We start from the raw sequence: 18,050 nt of genomic DNA, 5'->3' as shown, positions 1-18,050 counted from the left end.
TTGCTGCAGTACCGTTTCCGCGCGCGATCTTTATTACAACATAGCATAGTACAGACGCAAAGAAGGGCGGCGGCAGTAGTTAACAACCAGCACAAAGTAGCCGAGGAGCAGAACTGCCAGTTGCGGCGGTAGCAGCAATAAGCAACTGAGGAGGGACGCATGGCCCGAGCAGAAATAGTCAGTTACAGCGGACGGCAGCAATTGGCGATCTGCTGCTTGCGCTGCTGCGGCGAGATCAACGACCTCAATCGGCATCAGCTACAGCAATAGAAACATCACGACGATGGTGACGGTAGCTGCTGCTGCGGTAACAGCAGGAGCGGCTGTAATGGTCGCGGTGGTGGCAGTTGTTGCGAAGCACTGCTGCTATAATGACGCCTCGCCGTAGCGGTTGCTGCGTAGGTCACCAGCAAGCAGCTATCGTCGCCGTCGCCACTGGCAGGCTACGGCAAGCTGCGTGTATGTCTGTGTTTGTGCACCGTAGACACACAAACGCACACACAGACACACACCAAAAGACAGCCATGCCGCTGATCCACAACAAAATAACATGAATAACATAACCGACGGCAACGGCAGGCGGCGACAACATGGAGGAAGGCCCTTGGTCACCCTCTCTCTCTCTCTCCTTCTCTTTCTTTCTTTCTCTCTGTATTTCTCTGGCGATGCGACGCTGCCGGTACCGGGACCGTTAACGAGAGACCTACCGGCAGCTACGGCGTCAACTGACCGCCCGGCAGCTCACTCGATCGCTCCTTTGACGGTGACGGTGCATATGATACACACAGACACACACACACACACACACACACACACACACACACACACACACACACACACACACACACACACACACACACACACACACACACACACACACACACACACACACACACACACACACACACACACACACACACACACACATACACATATACACACACTCACACAGGCAGACACACAGGCACACACGCGCGCACGCACGCACGCACGCACGTACGCACACGCAACATACCCACACACAACAGCCACCGGCACCATCACGGTTACCACCAGCAACTGTCGCTGCCACAGAACAGCGAACAGTGGGTACTGGCACTCGCTCGCTGCTGATGGTGGTGAGGAAAAAGTGGAGACAAACAGACGGACAGACAGACAGATAGACAGACACATAGACAGACAGACAGACAGACAGACAGACAGGCGGACGGACGGACGGACGAACGGACGGACGGACGGACAGACGGACAGACAGACAGACAGACGACTCACCACGGCTGGCAGACAGAGACTGGGTATAAGCAAGACGAACAGTCAGAGCAGAGCGCGCCCCAAGTGCGGTGCTCCTCCGCGCAAAAGCGCCCAACCCGAGCTAGGCCGAAATAGAGAAACGGGACGACGCAAACATTGTGTACACTGTTTTGCATTAGTGTTAACTCTGCGCGGGGATGTTCGTATAATAGCGCGCCGGTGCACAAAACAACAGTTCGATGGTGAGGAGTAAGTACGAGGGCGCAGTGCTTCGACAGGTGACTTATATACAGGCACAATCGTGCCAATTATAGGTGAATTACAGTTACGCATTCAAGTGCAAACCTTTGCCGCTAGCTAGCTATTACAGGAAGGCAAGCGTACCCCACGGAGGGGCCCTAAAGCCTGTTTTTTATCTAATCCTCTTATCCTCACATTATCATAAGTTGAGCGATACGCTTCCCCTTCCACCTCACCTAAGCCATCTCTATATTACCATTATTATCTAATTATAGTCATCGATTTCGTTGTGTATCTTTTATCGTTGATTCTGTCCAATGTCAACCCCTCTGTTCATGTACTACAACCGATGATGAAAAGGAAGACGACATTAAAGTCGCCCACTATCAACATAATCACGTGTGTGCAAAGTTGACGTTGTTAAGAACTGTATCGTCAGCGGCAAGAGTGACATTATAGGAACTTCTGCTACAACCGTAGCTAGTGTTATTCGACAGAGAGATAAATAAGCGACGTACTCTGTGCGTCCATCCATACGAGGACTATGGAACTGGTGCTTGCACAACTGCCAACGGATTTGTCAGTAAGCGCGGTTAGTAATAAGGCGGCCAAAGACCTGCAGGGTCGATTTGGAGGTCGTGGAAGCTCGTGGTCACGGGAAGAGACGTCGATTCTGCTAGACGTTTACGAAGTGGAAATGGCCAAAGAAGATGCCAACTTCGACAAGAATTCACCATCCATGATGGTGCCGAAGTTTCAGTCCATATACAGAACAATCTCGGATGTACTCACACAAAATGGCTTCCAGCGCAGCCCAATGCAAGTTCGTGAACGCCTTAAGAGGCTAAAACGAGATGTTCGTGAACATAAGCAGGGAGAATTTACCGCACGCGTAAGCGCCATAGTTGGCCGTTCGCCTTATACACGACCGAGCCTGATTCAACAGGCTGCACTTGGTCGGCCGGACAAAGAGCGTATTCTCCGAGGTCTTGGTGATAAGGACCGCCTTGAAGGCTACTACCCGGTGGCGGACATCATGGCGGCAGAAATCTCCTATCCCGATGACGACGAACCGAGTAAGTTTTTATACAATGCGTGGGTCATACATTCCTGTTATCATGTGCTACACATAAAATTTCGTTTGCAGTGTTTCCATATCCGTAATAGATAAACATTATTTTTTTTTCATCCCAAAATAGGTTGTGTTAGATACTTCCGGAAGCACTTTCTGGTTCTATTACGTCTATATGCAAACGATAGGATACTGTCTGTAATATCAGATTAAGGAGAATGTGCAGCGCGCATTTGAAAAAGGACGCCGAACGCATGAGAATCGCTGGAAGAGAAAAAGCTACGTGCTTGACCATTTTGGTTTTACATAAGACATTCGTGATGGTAAAAAGATACCTATTTACCTACTGCTTCATCCCATATCGAAACTGCATTGTTGTCCTTACGTATGGCAAATCCTTTTTGAACACGGTTGGTCTGTATCTTGGTGAGAGACAGTCACCCGCTGACATCAGTGAACTAACGGTAGCCATGCGCATATACTGCTACTAAACACATTGACGCGATATTCGACCATTCTCGGGCCACTCCGGTGTATAAACGATCCTGACTCTAGAGCTCCAGAGCTACGTAGATCACGTAAGGTGGCATAACGCTGCTTAAATGAATCTCTGCTCAACAGTTTGCCATTGACTCCTATCAGGATCCTAGGGCATTGCGCTTTAAAGGTTGTTCGTACGAAAAAAAAAAGGGGTAACCTGCTTTCCCTTGCTGAAAATATTTAAAAAAAAAAACTATTATCTTTGACTACAAAATAATACCTAGAATGTTCGGCGAAAAGTGGCCTCTGGACCGATCCACCGTAGGTAGGCCCTCTACAAAAAAATCACGCATCGTAAGATAAGCTTACCCATAGCATGGACAACTTGATATTACTTACCTACGACATAATTTTCTTAATTAATCAACAATTTTATCAATAAGTTGTTTACTCGTTGTGCCATTAAGCCTTTTTTTTGGCTGTAAAATCATTAGCACAAATAAACTATATACTGTCTACATAATGGTCATATTATTGAGTTGTGCGTATCTAGTTTATTATGACTATACCGTCCAATGATTGTAATAGTTATATTTGTAGTGATCGACAAAATAACGAATTATTTTAAATGTCTGTTATCCATACAAGTTGTAACTTTGATTGATTTAAGCGATAAGTTACGCTTACTGTGGTAGAATTGTTGTTAGCACGTCACTTTTGCAAAGTTTCCGTTCTACCAAAAAAAAAAAAAAAAGAGACACGGAACTAACTAGTACATCGCTGCTGTTTTATATGCGTATAATCTTTCTTGGTCTATTTTACGGTACTAAACATTCACTTGGAAGATGTAACTTTGGCGTGCGTGCGTACACAGTAAAATTCACGTCTAAAACTATAGGTAGAGCAATGTAATGAGACCTTGATGCTTTACCTTTCCGGAACTTAACACGTATTGCTCCCGGAGGTCATCGCCTTCTGTCACTGAACCCTATATGGGTCGCGTAGCTCCTCCTCCTCCTCCACCCCTCTTCCCCCCAGAATACTCCTTTAGCTTTTTTCTTAACCAACAAACTTCTATTTAAGCAACCGCGTAGCCATTTATATATACCGTTTCTGGAAGGCGTTTGAAATCTGGATTAATGACTATTATACAAACTGATGCTATCATGCCGCAGCATAACGTCAGGAAAAGCATATATTCTGTTACGCACCAGTATATCTTATGCTAAGAATTTTCTCATGAAACATAGCCCAGCAAGTCCAAAAATGATTCCTTTTATCCTTAATACGTTCTACAGCCTAAAACGATAATAATATACCCTTATTGTCATTTTTATCATTCGGTCATTTCAGTGTTGAATTTGCGTTGGCTTATACGATTTCTTTCCTTTGCAGGTTATGTTGTATTAATTCGATGTGAATTAGATAGAAAAAAAAAAAGAGATTATAGCATAAACCAGGAAACGTCATGTTTAGTTGTATCACGCTAAAAAACGTGGCACATACAGCGTTGCATTCAAACAGCTGCCTACTAAACAATTCTCTCCAGCATCAGCCAGTTTCCGTTTTGCAAACCTGTGAAACTATTACCTGAGAACATTATTGATCACTGGCTTGCGAGGCAAGCGACCACAAGGCTGAACGCGATTTCAAGGCACGCTTGAAAAAGTAGGCCTCTCTCACATCTATCGCTATAGTATAACGTAGCTTAAGTTGAACCTGCCTTAGAAATCGACGACCTATCATCTTCGGTCATCGATCGCTGTTGTTGCACGATGACACCGACTGCCCGGTGCCCTCCACCTGTCACGCATCCACTTACGCACAAGGGGCGCCGTTGAGGACTATGCGCGAATATATCGCCGATTGAATGTCAGTGTTAGAAAGTAAGCGAGTTTGGTTAAGCCGCAAGAGTACATTGCAGCGCGCAGGACGAACGCTTCAGGGCGTCGCCATCGCTGGGCTAGTGGCCTAACGAACTTGGCCCCGGTGGCATTGGCCCATTTGCCACTCACAATCACAGTGCAATATTAGACGCTTGGTATAAGTACATCTACATGCTTTTCTGACTGTATTGAGTAATAACGTTTGTACGTACGTACGTACATACGTACGTATGTATGCGTGTGGTGTGATTCTGTCTGCATGCGTATGCGTCAGTGGAGTCACCGCGACCCAAACGGCTTGCCATACGATCGATGGATGTTGTGGGGCCATCGGCCGCTGTCAGTAAGAGCTTACGCTAAGAGCAACGCTCTCTACGAAGTAATCTGCGAAGCAACGCTACGCAACGTGGTGGCTTCCTACGTAGCGATTAATCTGTATGGAAGTAGATCTATGGCAGTATTTGTCCCGATTAAGTATGATATTCCCTGTTCGCTGTTACCGACTTGTAGGTGGTTGACCGTAGACGAGCCCTGCTATCTGGTGTAAGCTAGACATTGCCTTCTTATAGAAGGTTTTCAGCGTGGACAGCAGCTTCCAGGGTATTTCTATGAGATTCCTCTGGCAGCTAGCTGCTTTCTCCTAAAACACATCTACGAAATACGTGAACGTTTGTATACTTTTGATCCCAATGTACGTACGAGAACACTGCAAGGCTAAGCACGAACGCGAGTAGTGGTTTCTCTTTTGTTTTATATTAGTGGGAGACAGCACCGGTCAAAACTATTGTGAGAAATTTGCTTTTGGAAGGGTTCATCTGTTCCCTGCTATGGGCGTACACACGTTCATCAGTATTAGATACCGAACTCTAGAAAATAATAGATGAGCTGAGACACGAATAATCTTACTGGACAGCTTTTCTAGCAGTAAATCAGCAACACCTGCAGTATATTATGGCCGGCAACCGCTGGCCAGGGAGGACCAACCATTATATGACTTTCCAACCGGTAAGCGACTAGCTAACGTCGGTCTCTGTGCAAGTCTCGCGGTCCGTTCAACCGCCAGCGCTCACTCACTCTGTGCCCATTGCGACGGCGTATAGTGGCAGCGGCAGCGACAGCAACAGTACCATCCTTCTAGCCGGCCTGCTTGACAAACTGACGCGCTACCGATGACGTCACGTCAGCGTGGCAAGAGGTCAACGATCCCAGGCCGCTTATCGCTGCTGGCCGTTTGTCCCCGTTAACGGGGACACGGCTGCAGCAACAGGATCGTAGAGCTCAGCTTTACGGTGGCCCGCAACTGCAGCGGCGACGGCAACAAGAGTCGGGCATTGTTCGATGTTGCTACTACTGCGCCGGCAGTGGCAGCTGGGCGCCGGCTGAGTGGCGTTAGTCGGTGTTGTTATTCCACTCCGGGTGACGTCTGCCGGCTAACAGCAACGCTGGGCTTGGATACGCCGAGGTGGGACTCTTCCTCGCTGCTGTCGTAGTCGTGTGCGTACAAGATAGAACGACGCAGCGAAACAACGAGTCGTCTTCTCTAGACGTCCGCCTCGTGCTCTTCGTCGATAACGCTATTGCTGTTGCAGTATCGAAAAATTGTCGTAACTAAGCACGATCACGAATGCTGTCTATGACGCCACTAATATTGCGACAATAGTATAATAGTAGTCGACGGCCGAACCAAAGGCCATCGCTGACGATTTCAACTTCTGGGCTTCAAAGAAATCTACCACCATTCTTAATTAGTAAATACTGTAACATCTGTTTGGCGAGGTTGGAAGAGAATCGATAGCTTATATTTGATAGGAATTCACTGACGACCGTCGATGTTTGCTCGATAACCATTTGTTAATGAACGACTGCGACGTGCTTGCCTCTAGTTGCGGCGAGCGTCGACGTACGTTTTTTCCGTGCCACTGCTACTATAGCAGGGCAGCAACGCTGACTGATTAAATCGCAATTATATTAACCTTTGTTGGTAAAAACATTCATGCATCAACGAATTATAACTATGACGAGCTTTTGTTATTATCTTTGAGAGACAGCTTTTTGTTGAACGTCTATCGTCATCATTTGACGCTCTCTGTATATGCCTGTACGTAGTAGTGAAGCTAATAAGCGTGCGGCCAAAAAGGCGCACGGACCAACCGACGCGCAGTCTCTGCTTCAAGCGCTAGTCTTCATTTTCGTTCTGTCGCTCACGGCATCACGACCAAACGTTAATAATTACTAATTGCGAGTCTCGAAAAGGTTTTGTAAACAAATGATTTCTCTGAGCGCAACATCCGTCGATGCATATACATACAATACGTACGTTCGAAATATACTCGTTACCAATGCACGAGGTAAACAGTTCAGCTCACCACCTGTCCTTTATCTTTATGAATATAGATAAACAACTGAAACAGCTCTAAATTTACCTAGTATGTTTATTGTATGGCTAACTTCTCCTAATATTACATGATGCGATACAAATCTTCGTTGGTATTTTCTCGGTTTCTCCATTCCAACCAGATCAGTTGTTTTCTGCAGTAACAACCAGCGCTAGAATATTAATAGGGCCGCGCGCATCCACCTAGTCATCTACTACCGGTGTCGTCGTCATTTATTACCGGCGTTTAAGTTGTCGCGCTGTTATGCTTTCTCGTGCGGTGGGCCGCAAGCCGTAATAGGTTCGGTGGCTGGCACCAACGGTGCAGTAGTATGACAAGGTAAGGTCAACATAGGTCGTCGGTGGTGATTGGCAGTTCCTTATTGGTCCTCTTTCCGGGCGGTGGCTCGACCCCCGTCCGTTTGCCTGCCCGGCCAAACACGCACATGATTAACGGTTGCGACTGCAGCAGTAACATCATGTCGCACCGTACCGGATGCCGCCACCGCCTGCTTGCAAAGGATCTTTCTCTTCCATTAGTCTTTCTCCCACTTCCCCTGACCGTTGCGTAAAGTCGAATAACGGCCGAGTCGAGTTGATCGGTGATTGAGAAACGCTTTCGGACGTTGCACTCGGCTTGCACTTGCGAGGACGTTCACCCGCCGCCGTCGCTGTCAGCTTTCATCAGCAGGAGAGGCCAGCGGTACAGACTGCAGAGTAAGCAGTAGACAAACATTGAATATAGCATTTTGTGGCCTAGTAGTGACCGTATCGACGTGCCGCGGGCCTACCCTATTGGACCTACACCATCGATACAGTGAATTGCCTGAGGCTTGCTTGCACTAATGGTAGTGGGTCCAAAGCACCTCGAAGTGTGCTACCTGCTACACACGCTGCATCAAACGTGTTCTATTGCGAAACTGAACAGGGCGGCGCGGGACGGTGAAGGATAGTCTGAGCTAAAGGAACGGAAGAATCTGAGCTCTGAGCTAGCAAGAATATTGGTGTTGTTCCGATGAGATCAACGGCTTATGGTCCAAATAAGTATTTCGAAAAATAGCTACGCCTATAAACCCAAACGCAGATGCAAACGTGCGGACTATACGGGCACGCATTAGCGATAATTATTGCCATCAGTTGACTCACTTTTTCTGTCCAGTGGAGTACAAATCGCTCCTTTTCAACTGACTTTTTTCATTCTACTTTTCATCGTTGTGCCACGTCACCCAGAAGGGAAGTTTTCTTGTTATAACTGTAGTAGGAATCGCGCTCAAATCGCTTAGGAACGATCACATAATACAGGGCGATGCTTTTATAGATCGAGCGCAATGTATGTATTATGCAATAACGTAGCTATAAATGGAAAGCTAAGTATAGGCCAATAAGTGGCCGTAAAATCAGTGAGTTTAAGCTAGGACCGAACTAGACTTCACTGGTATTCAAAATGAAGATAACAAAGGCACCTTAACTATATGCACATTTCTTCGGTTTGATAAGGGATCTGAAGAAACTTGAGCCAAAGCTCGATTGCGCCTGTGTAGTCCCATGGAATTAAAGGCGCAACTTTAACATAGCAGGAAAACGAAAGGTGGGATTTAAGTAATAGAAAAACGCTTACGATTTGTCTGAGATATGCATAATTGCATAACCTGTGTGGATTCGAAAGTATCCATTCTCGCACTCGCAGATAGGAGTTTAGCAGTAACTCTAATACGACGATTTTTGTTTTTTTTTTTTTACCAAGGTAACAAATTTGCGTTGCTTATGGGATGAAGTTCCAGACAGTAACGTAATATGGTATCGGTCGATTCCGTTTCTTTCCTTTTTCTCACGTCTGAGAAGTCTCCACTGAATCTCGAGACATCTGTGTTATACCGCAAGCAATGATTATTTTTGTGGACAACTGTAATTTCAGCTCCGCTTTCACTGCTCCCTGCCGGCCGGCGTAGACATACAAAAGCAGCAACTTCAAGGCGTGGCAGTATAAATTCCAGTTGGCTTATTAGGTTCGACTCGTCCTGTTTGTAATGTTGCCCTTGATGGCTTCCATGTCCTTGTCGTCGTGTCATTTCTTTGCCCATGACATTCATGGAGGCTTTATTCGACGCTGCCAGGCGTCGTTTCCTTACTCCAGCTACGGTGCATCGGCCGCTGTCGTCGAAAAGGCTATCGACCGGCGACCCACCAGCGTGTGTGTATGGTGCAAAGGACTTGCTTACACACAAATACACATAGACGTTAAAGACACGAATTTATCATGTGGCCGCCGTATAGCTTAGCTAGTATCTAGACAGTTTGTTTTCAAAAAACAATTTTTGAAAAAACCACACTAGCCTACCAGTTCCGCGGCGGTTAGCCTGACAGCGCTATGATAGAAGGGCGGGCGGGGGAACTACACGCTTGGCGCAGAGCGCGTCAGCTGATCTGAAGGCCATCCCTGTGCTCATTCGTTGTCTGTAGCTGTTGTTGAACAGCGCGTTCCGTTGACAGCGAATGCTCTGCCGGTTGACCGCTCGTTCGTCCAAGCGGCCAGGCCGACCCATCGTCTCTCTTCTACAGAATATCGCGGAAAGACAGCGACAGCAGCGGCATGAACGTTTGCCTGCCGTGTGTTCACCGTCTACACCAGCGCTGTTTACGGCTGTAGCGTCGTTCTGACAGTGCGGTTGAGGTGAACGACCCTTCGCTGACCCAGAGCGAGTTCGTCGTAACACTTTCTGAGCAACAGTAGCAGCAGCAGCAGCAGCAGCAGCAGCAGCACCGCAAGCAACCACAACTCCCTCGGGAACTTCTGCCGCTCGTGCTGTTACGCGAGCGCATTGCGCGCAAACCGCAGTGGCTGGCGTTCGCATTGGGGCTGCTATGCCGCGACTAACAGTGATAGGCCTTTGACGACGATGGCTTCGACGCGTTCTACGACGGACGGCGACGAGTCCCAAATGCGGCTGAACGCCGCGATGAGGCCTTGTAACCGGACAATGATCCCAAGCTCTTGGTGGGCGGCCTCAGGCTGGCAGCCCGTGGCCCTAGCTCCAACTCCAGGGCTCCAACGTTAAGTTCAATTTGTGTTTGCTCCCTGCAATACATAGCAGCCTGCAAAAAGCGTTCAGCCACGAGAAGCGCTGGTGCCGGCCAGGCAACGGCAGGCAGTTCAACCAGCGTTGCTTCCTCCCGACCAAGTGTGGCAGAGTGGCATGTCCCCCTTACGCGGCGGCTGGTTTTACACATACGGGCTGTTCACTAAGGCTAGTTGGTTATTCTCTGACATCTAGAGATAGATACGACGGGACCGTTATGGCGCGACCGATGCGCTAGGGTACGGCCTGGCGAGAAAAACAAAGGAGGTAGCGCTACAGGAAGAAACAAGTACAGACGAGTGTGGATCTACTTTATACAGTACTATATATATAGCTAGAAACTGGTTCATCCCCTTTTTGTAGTACTCGCTCTCTGTACATAATGTCTCGTCATAATGACTGTCGTATCTTAGTCCCTATTCTTTCTTCTAGCTAGCGACAGTTATCTTACCCCTGGTGATGCCACCACACCTGGTGCAAATAATGCCGTCCACACAGCGCAATTTGGCCTGCGAACCCGAGTTTTGCTTTGGACGGTTCGAAACTCTCCGAACGAGAGACTAGATATGGCCGCCTCGTGTAGCCAGCCCGCGTTTAACCCAGGTTGACTGTCCGGATGACTAGCGCACTGAGCTGAGTGGGTTTGAACCCGGACACTTGGCCATCTGTGCTGCTTTGCTTGCCCGATTTGCTCCTCGTCGTAGAACCGACGCTTTGGATGGATTTGGTTCTTTCACTCCCAGCATTGTATCCCCTAATTCACCCCAGCCCTGGTATATCTACCTCCTCTAGCGTACCCGGCTGTAGCTCACCTGGTACTCGGTAATTCGGCGCGATTCGCTTCTCCCGAGGCTAGACTTCCTGAGCAGTATCCTCTCTCTCCCCCCCCGCCTGCCAACCATTCATGTGTTTGCCCTAACAAAGCAGGCCATGTGGCGCGAACTGGCTTCGACTTTAGCTGTGCTGGCTCCCTGCGTGCACTAGGGCTTCACAGGCTGATGAGACTCGCTAGCGTTTCTAGCTGCGATTTCTTCGAGAGCTAACGTTAAGCGGGAGCGCCTGAAGAGAGTGACGCTCAAGGTCGGGGCTAACAATTCTTATAACTGCCCACTGTTTTTTTCATGCAAAAGCAAGCGCTTCTAAGTTTCATGAAAAGTCATCGTGGAAATTGTTGAAAAAGACTAAAATACCATGTCAATTTTACAAGTAGTGCATGCGTTTGCACAACAAAAATTCGATGCATGGTTTTCAACTTTATCGGAAGTTATCACGTTTTGGCTAGAAGTTGCGCGTGGCCTATTTGGTCAATTGTATGACATAGTCTTTAATGCTAAACAGTGCAATTCTGTGCAGGAACAATAAATTAGAATTGATTTCTTCTGTACTGAGCGCGTGCTGTATGCATATTTAGGTCGTGGAATTATGCGTCCACATATGATGTAACAAGACGGAATTGGTTTTGTATACTTTGCCGTCTATCTATTATGTACGCTCGAGGTGTATAGTCGTCACAGATACGACAACGGCTCGTCCGTCAATCATCATTGTGTAAAGTCGAATGTATACTTCGCTTCTACTCCAGTAGGCGCACACTTCGCGTATTCGCGTGGTGAGGCAAGCAACGTGCGATGTTTCGTTGAACTACGTATATTCAGGTAGCTATGCAAATTGCTAGGCCCAAATCGTATGTCTTGGTGGTTTAGGACGTGCAGTCGTTAGCCAATCCTATGGGAATGCAAGCATGGGAGCTGGACTTGAGCGTGCGACGTTGTCTGCGATCTTGGATACAAGGACGGGGGGACTGCTAGGGAACTTCCTCTAGGCTGTTGCCGTCATTGACCCCGAGACGCATCGAGAGCGGCCGGGCCAGATGCTCTCCCAGACGACCTCTACTGATGCTCTCGCCATCCCCTCTGTTGGGCTTCGCTCTTGGAGCCCATCGCTGGAGATGATGTGCTCGATGCCGCTGCAGCCGCCACCGCCTTGTGGCCATGTTAACGCCGCCATCCAGCTGCCGCCGTCGGCGATAATGCCTGCTGCCTACTACTGCCCAACTGGTAGAACAGCCTCGGCTTAGTCAGTCGCCGTGGCTGGTGCCCCAATTCTACTATGCTCGAACTCCCATTGTTGTGGGATAGTCGCTGGCCTCCCGATGGTTGCCTCCTACACCCCCCCGCTGGCTAGACCCCGATCTCGGCTGCGAATGAACAACGATAGCAGACCGAGAGCACTCTACTACACAACGAGAATAGAGTAAACGGTCCAGTACGACAAACCTAGGTCTAACCATTACCGTTCAGAGTCTAGTTTGCTTTTCGTCTAAGAGAAGAAGCAGCCGACGACGCTCGCGATATACACGAACCGCTTCCCAAACCAGCTGAACCAAAACCCGACAGTAGCTATCCACTGAACAGCGTCCATCTTTGTATTCAGACATAAGGTGGCTTACGCAGTCATTCAGAAATTCAGGAAAGTCAACTATATGCACATCTCTAAAAATGATGAGGCGACATTAACTTCTCACTATAAATGGTTTGCGAATTAATTGCCACTGAATAGGTCAAGTAGGCCAGTGCAGCTAGCTAACCATATAAACTGGTCACTTTGTTTGCTTTGATGCCGTATGGCACATTTCATCGTAGTTTGTTACTTAGCTAACTTCTAGACGTTCAGGAATAGGCCAACGATCTTAAGCACAAGTTTATGTACGTTTGTCGATGTTGACCGTGGCTTGCACTCGTTAACCGTATTGCTAAGCGCAGTATAAAGCTGATTGCTACTGCTATTTTACCGTAGTGCGACAGTGTAATCTTGCGAGCGGTGGATTACATCACCGAATTTAGTGATTGTGACTTACCAGGTACCGAAATAGTGGGTGCTCCATGTAACTACGGGATCGGTAATTCCTGCCACCTATTCTGAAGCACTGCATAGGCGACGGCCTGCAGACAATTTGGCACTGCCATCGACTGCCTGCCACTCGTCTATGTCGCTTTGCTGCTGAAACCGCGTTCCCGTGTATTGTCTGAATGCTGCTGCTGCTGTTATAACTGCCGCCGCCCTTCTGACCAGCAGCAACAGCGCGGACAATCGGTCGAAAGTTCATCAGCTGCTTTGCCGCCCCGTAGCTCTTCGTAGTCTTCCATAGTCTCTTGGCGCAGTTGCTATTCAGCGCATAGCGAAGTACTGAAGCAGTAGCCGACCCGTGCTGCTGTTCTGTCGCGGCAGTCGATGGTCAGCAGCCCCGTCGTGACCCAGATGCCGTCACGGGCGACGGCGGCAGCAGAAGCCGAGAGCGGCCACAGCCAGCAAACACTCTGCGTTCGACTCCAGAAAGCGTTGCCAGAAGTTCATTTGTGCCACACATAAACCGGGCAGATGAAGACACTTTTTTTTCGATGGAACGCCAAATATGGCGACGAAGAAGGAGCAGCCCTTGATATCCGTCTGCTTGTTTTTTCGTAGTAGACACGCTTGCTAGAGTGGGGCCTTTGCTGTTCGTTGCTTCTGCTTCGTTTATAGAAGAACCGGCTTTTCTTGATACAGCCCCGGCACTCGACGCCGTCCATGGCGGCGTGATGTTTGGGGAACGAGGTCACTTGCGTCACACTGTGACATCCACGTAAGCAGCCGTCAACTGAATCAGCTGAATCGCAACAATCACCACGACGACCTCTACGCCGTTATTTTTATGCTCATAACACTCCCGCATCGTTGTTGTTGTTTTTATTGTCTAGGTAGTACAATAAGTCACCAGAAGATAGCACGACCCTACTTGATAACAAACAGCGTTCGTTCATTCGGTTTGACTTCCAGCGTCGGACAGCCCGATCTCGATGAACGCCGAAGTACCAGAGGGTGCTTCTTCAGAGACCGAACACCATGATTCCTCCTCATCTGAGCATGAAGAAAGCAAATCAACCCGAAGTGACAAGCAGAGAGTGCCCAGCTCCAATGGTCATAGCCCAACAGTGATAGCCGCTCCTAAGGAAAAAAGCTCCCTGAGCACGTCGTCGAATTCGTCGAGCATGCGATCGTCGCCCGTGGCCCGTACACCGCCAGACACGCCGACTCCGCAACATTCGAGCACCGCGCCGTCTCTTCCTACAGGCGCTATCACGCCTTTGCCTTGTCATATTCCATTGCATCCGCCGCCCGCACCATCACATCATGTCACTCCCTATCCTTCGCCAGCGATATACGCCACCCTGGAGCAGGCTTACAGGCACCAGCGGCTCTGCAAGGAAGAACTGCACAATGATCCGCTACCCCCGGCTCCGCCATCGCCTGCACCAGCTCTCCCTATCAACTTGTCACTTCACCAAGGAATGATGTTTGGCCTGCCCCCTAACGTGGTCGGCGCACCACCAACGGGTCCGTCGAAGTCACAAACCCCTGTCATCCAGCCTCCTCAGAGGTCCGTTTCGCCTCAGTGTTCCAGCTGCTCCTACACAGCTCAGGAGCAAAAGAGGATTCATGTATTGCTCCAAAAGATCATTACGGATAACAAGGTCAACGCTGAGAACCAAATGCTGTTCCAACGACAAATGATGGCCCACCTCAACTGCATTACCTACACATTACAAGGATTACAGAGCCTTCAAGGAGTCGCAGCAAGAGTATCACCCCTCACTCCGCCCGATTCCTCAAAGCGGTACTCGTTCTCGGAGAGCCACAGTAATGGCGAAGATAATGATGCCGGCTCACCTGTGTCACCTGTCAGAGACCTTAATTAATTAGAGTAGGATATCCACCTAACAGGTAATGATTACACATACGAAGCACGAACGAAATCCTAACGTGGGAAGAAATGTAATTCAAACTAATTAGAGTCATACATATTTATAAACTAATAAGATAAAAAAAAGACCTTTTTCCATTTTTGGGGCCCTACCAATACATTCACGCTGTTTACAAAGACGCTTTCTAAACCTTAACTTTTTGTAGGCATGTGGCGTACAAGAGTAGCATATGCGTGTGTGCATATAGATTGTGATAAAGGAAGACAAACAGCACGCGAACAGTAGCACATGTTTAGCCCTGCATCATCTATAGGGCTTAAAGGTAATCGGCACGTAGTTTCCATGATAGCTTAGCGGGTAAGGTGTATACTTGCCAATCGTTGCAGTGTGGGTTTAAATTCGAGCATGGACACACGTTGTCTCGTGCTGAAAGACAGCCGATCGATGAAGTGGACACGTAAAGAGAAAACAGACATATATCTAAAGACGTATAGGAAAATCACACGAACTGGACTGAGCAACCGAAACCGTCTGTCCGTCCATACCTTCGTTAAATGGGCCGTAACCCCCCGCTGTGTACACATTTATAAATATCTAATTAACAGTAATACCATTATGGTTCGCCTCCATGCCCAGTCGCTTCTCGTACTACGAACGAGACGCGCTAGTGGTAACTAACAATAGGAAATACATATATAGTCAGTGTTTTATATTTCGTCACGTCATTTGTTATCTGTGACATAATTGTCGTGCCGCTATGTAGTCGAATATAGGCAACTAGGGAGCAAAACGACGACACTGGCGGGTCCGAGTGACAAAATACGCCCCCAACAAGCGAAGCTCACTGGAGGAAAAGATGCGATGTTGTTATAACCCCTAATCCACCCTCGAGTTATTCCACACGGCCATTTCACCCAACCCGTCAGTTATCGAAATACAACCAAACTGTAAAATCGTACGAGATGTGCGAGCGCCCTCTGTAGACTATTTCTTATGATTTTTATACGTATGGGTACACATAGCTAGCTAGCCATTATCATATAAAGGCATGCATATGGACAGAGATCAATGAAGTTCACTGTACATTGTATGGAGCGGTTAAGCGCAAAGAAGGACGAAGTAAGCTAATAGATACTTCATTTGTTTGTGCCTATACACCCGGAGCGAGGATATATATAGTTGTTTAGCTGCGCTCAAGTGATGTGACGAGTATATTGTTTACTATTGGTCTGGTCAGAGGTAGCGTTCTAGATATCGCACATAGGAGAGGTAAAAAAAAAACAATATAGATATGTGCTAATTATATGTATGTACAGATCTATTATATAAACGTATATACGCTCTTTTAGGTGAGTTTTACAAGCTACCTTCCTGTTGGATAGAAAAGAAACGTCTTTTCGGGCGGCTTCTGTGGCAGGCCACTGCTTAGTTTGTCAAATATGAACAATTTTCTTATGTCGATGATCCCGCTTCTAAGTTGCGCTAACGTCGTACGCCCTTCTCACTATATTCTTCCCTTTCGGTAGCTGTAATTATTGCGAGATTAAGTTTGCAAAAAACACACAAAGAAAAACTGTATCTGTCAAACAAGGTCCATGTTGTTTCTGTTCGTTCTTAAGCGCGCGATTTTCTGTTGAAGCCTCTTCACTTTCCGTTACGTTTTTGCTTCAACTGATATAGCCGTCGTGATGTTTTAGCGATCTCCCGATTTTAGCCAATTGCACTAACCGCGCGTTAACCAGCTCAACGGAAAATTGCGGCGACATTTACCGATGAGAATACTGTGAAAAGACGACTTCGGAGGGGTCGCCAATCTGCCGGAGCCTCATTTCATACTATGTCCACTCTCCCAGCCTAAGATCTTGGGTCGTGCCATCATTCGATCACGACGGCGCCATGTTCGGATCGAAACGATGAACGATATCTGTCTAATTGGTCTTTATTGTTGACTGAGATGTGCAACTGAACACGAGACGATGTTTGCGCAGTTGGTGTATCATTCTGTCCCTCTTTTCATAGAGATCTTTACTTACTATGATCATTAGATAGGACATATTTCGGCAGAAAACAGGGATATAAAATGTTTATCATGTGTAAGGATCAAGGAGTACAGATCGTACCTCGGCCAAAAGCCGGCCGACGGAACGGTGTTAGCGCTGAAAAGTTTATTAGTATCATAATCATAATATCTATTAATAATAATATTTTTAATATGATTATTTTTCTGCTAAGATTATTATTATTATTATTACAAGTATTATTTGACAGTAACTTTATGAAACCGATAAAGCCGACAAAAATAATTTATAAAAATGTTTTTTTTTTTTTTTTTCGAATCGTACGCAACATCGTACGTAGAGAATGAGACAGGCGAAGTAGTGATAGATGAACGATTGAGAAAGGCTGTTCTAATAAGAAAAGGAAAAGACAACAGTATAAGCAGTGATTATTACTAATTATTATTATTATTTGTAATAATAATATAAATTATTAGTATTATTATTATTATTATTATTATTACAGTTCGCACGAAAAATGAAATGATCTTTTCTGGAAAAGAGAAAAATATAATACAAGATAAATGAAGTAATAGAGAGAAATGAAAATGACCTAACTATTGTGAGATAATAATGAAAGATTGTGTAATGAAGGAAGACTTAATAAAATATATAAAATTATTTATTTCCTGAAACAAGGTATCATTCAATATCTCCTGATATAAATATTATATGACGAGAATATAACTCGGAACGAAAAAAAACTACCTTGTCATATAGTGGTAATTTGCAAATTTAGAAATTTTAGCACACAAATAAATGAAGGTGCTGTAGTGAGCTGGGGGACAACTACTTTGTCATTACACCCTTTTTCTCTGTATACCTTGATGGGTCAGTTGGCAATGCTTACATTCTCTTAGATGGCAATAAT

The 18,050-nt window shown here is 46.9% G+C and overlaps 1 protein-coding gene across 1 annotated transcript; it reads left to right on the top strand.

The window, feature by feature from the left end:
- The first annotated feature begins 1,714 nt into the window (after positions 1-1,714).
- LOC111265378 (uncharacterized) lies at positions 1,715-17,818 on the top strand. Its single transcript, XM_022841977.2, has 2 exons — positions 1,715-2,567; positions 14,197-17,818. The coding sequence occupies exons 1-2, from the start codon at positions 2,036-2,038 to the stop codon at positions 15,114-15,116; spliced, it is 1,452 nt and encodes a 483-aa protein (XP_022697712.1). The 5' UTR covers positions 1,715-2,035; the 3' UTR covers positions 15,117-17,818.
- Positions 17,819-18,050: the final 232 nt, after the last annotated feature.

This window comes from Varroa jacobsoni, unplaced genomic scaffold, assembly GCF_002532875.2.
Source record: "Varroa jacobsoni isolate VJ856 unplaced genomic scaffold, vjacob_1.0 scaffold_964, whole genome shotgun sequence".
In the NCBI taxonomy this organism is placed as follows: Eukaryota; Metazoa; Arthropoda; class Arachnida; order Mesostigmata; family Varroidae; genus Varroa; species Varroa jacobsoni.
Note: the sequence above shows the minus strand (reverse complement) of the source record. Positions and strands in the feature narration are given on the sequence as shown.

What these genes read in the sequence shown, in the direction of transcription:
- LOC111265378 (XM_022841977.2), top strand. Translation starts at nt 2,036, where the DNA reads ATGGAACTGGTGCTTGCACAACTGCCAACGGATTTGTCAGTAAGCGCG. An exon ending in TCCCGATGACGACGAACCGA is followed by an intron (nt 2,568 to 14,196) that starts GTAAGTTTTTAT and finishes TTTGACTTCCAG; the next exon opens with CGTCGGACAGCCCGATCTCG.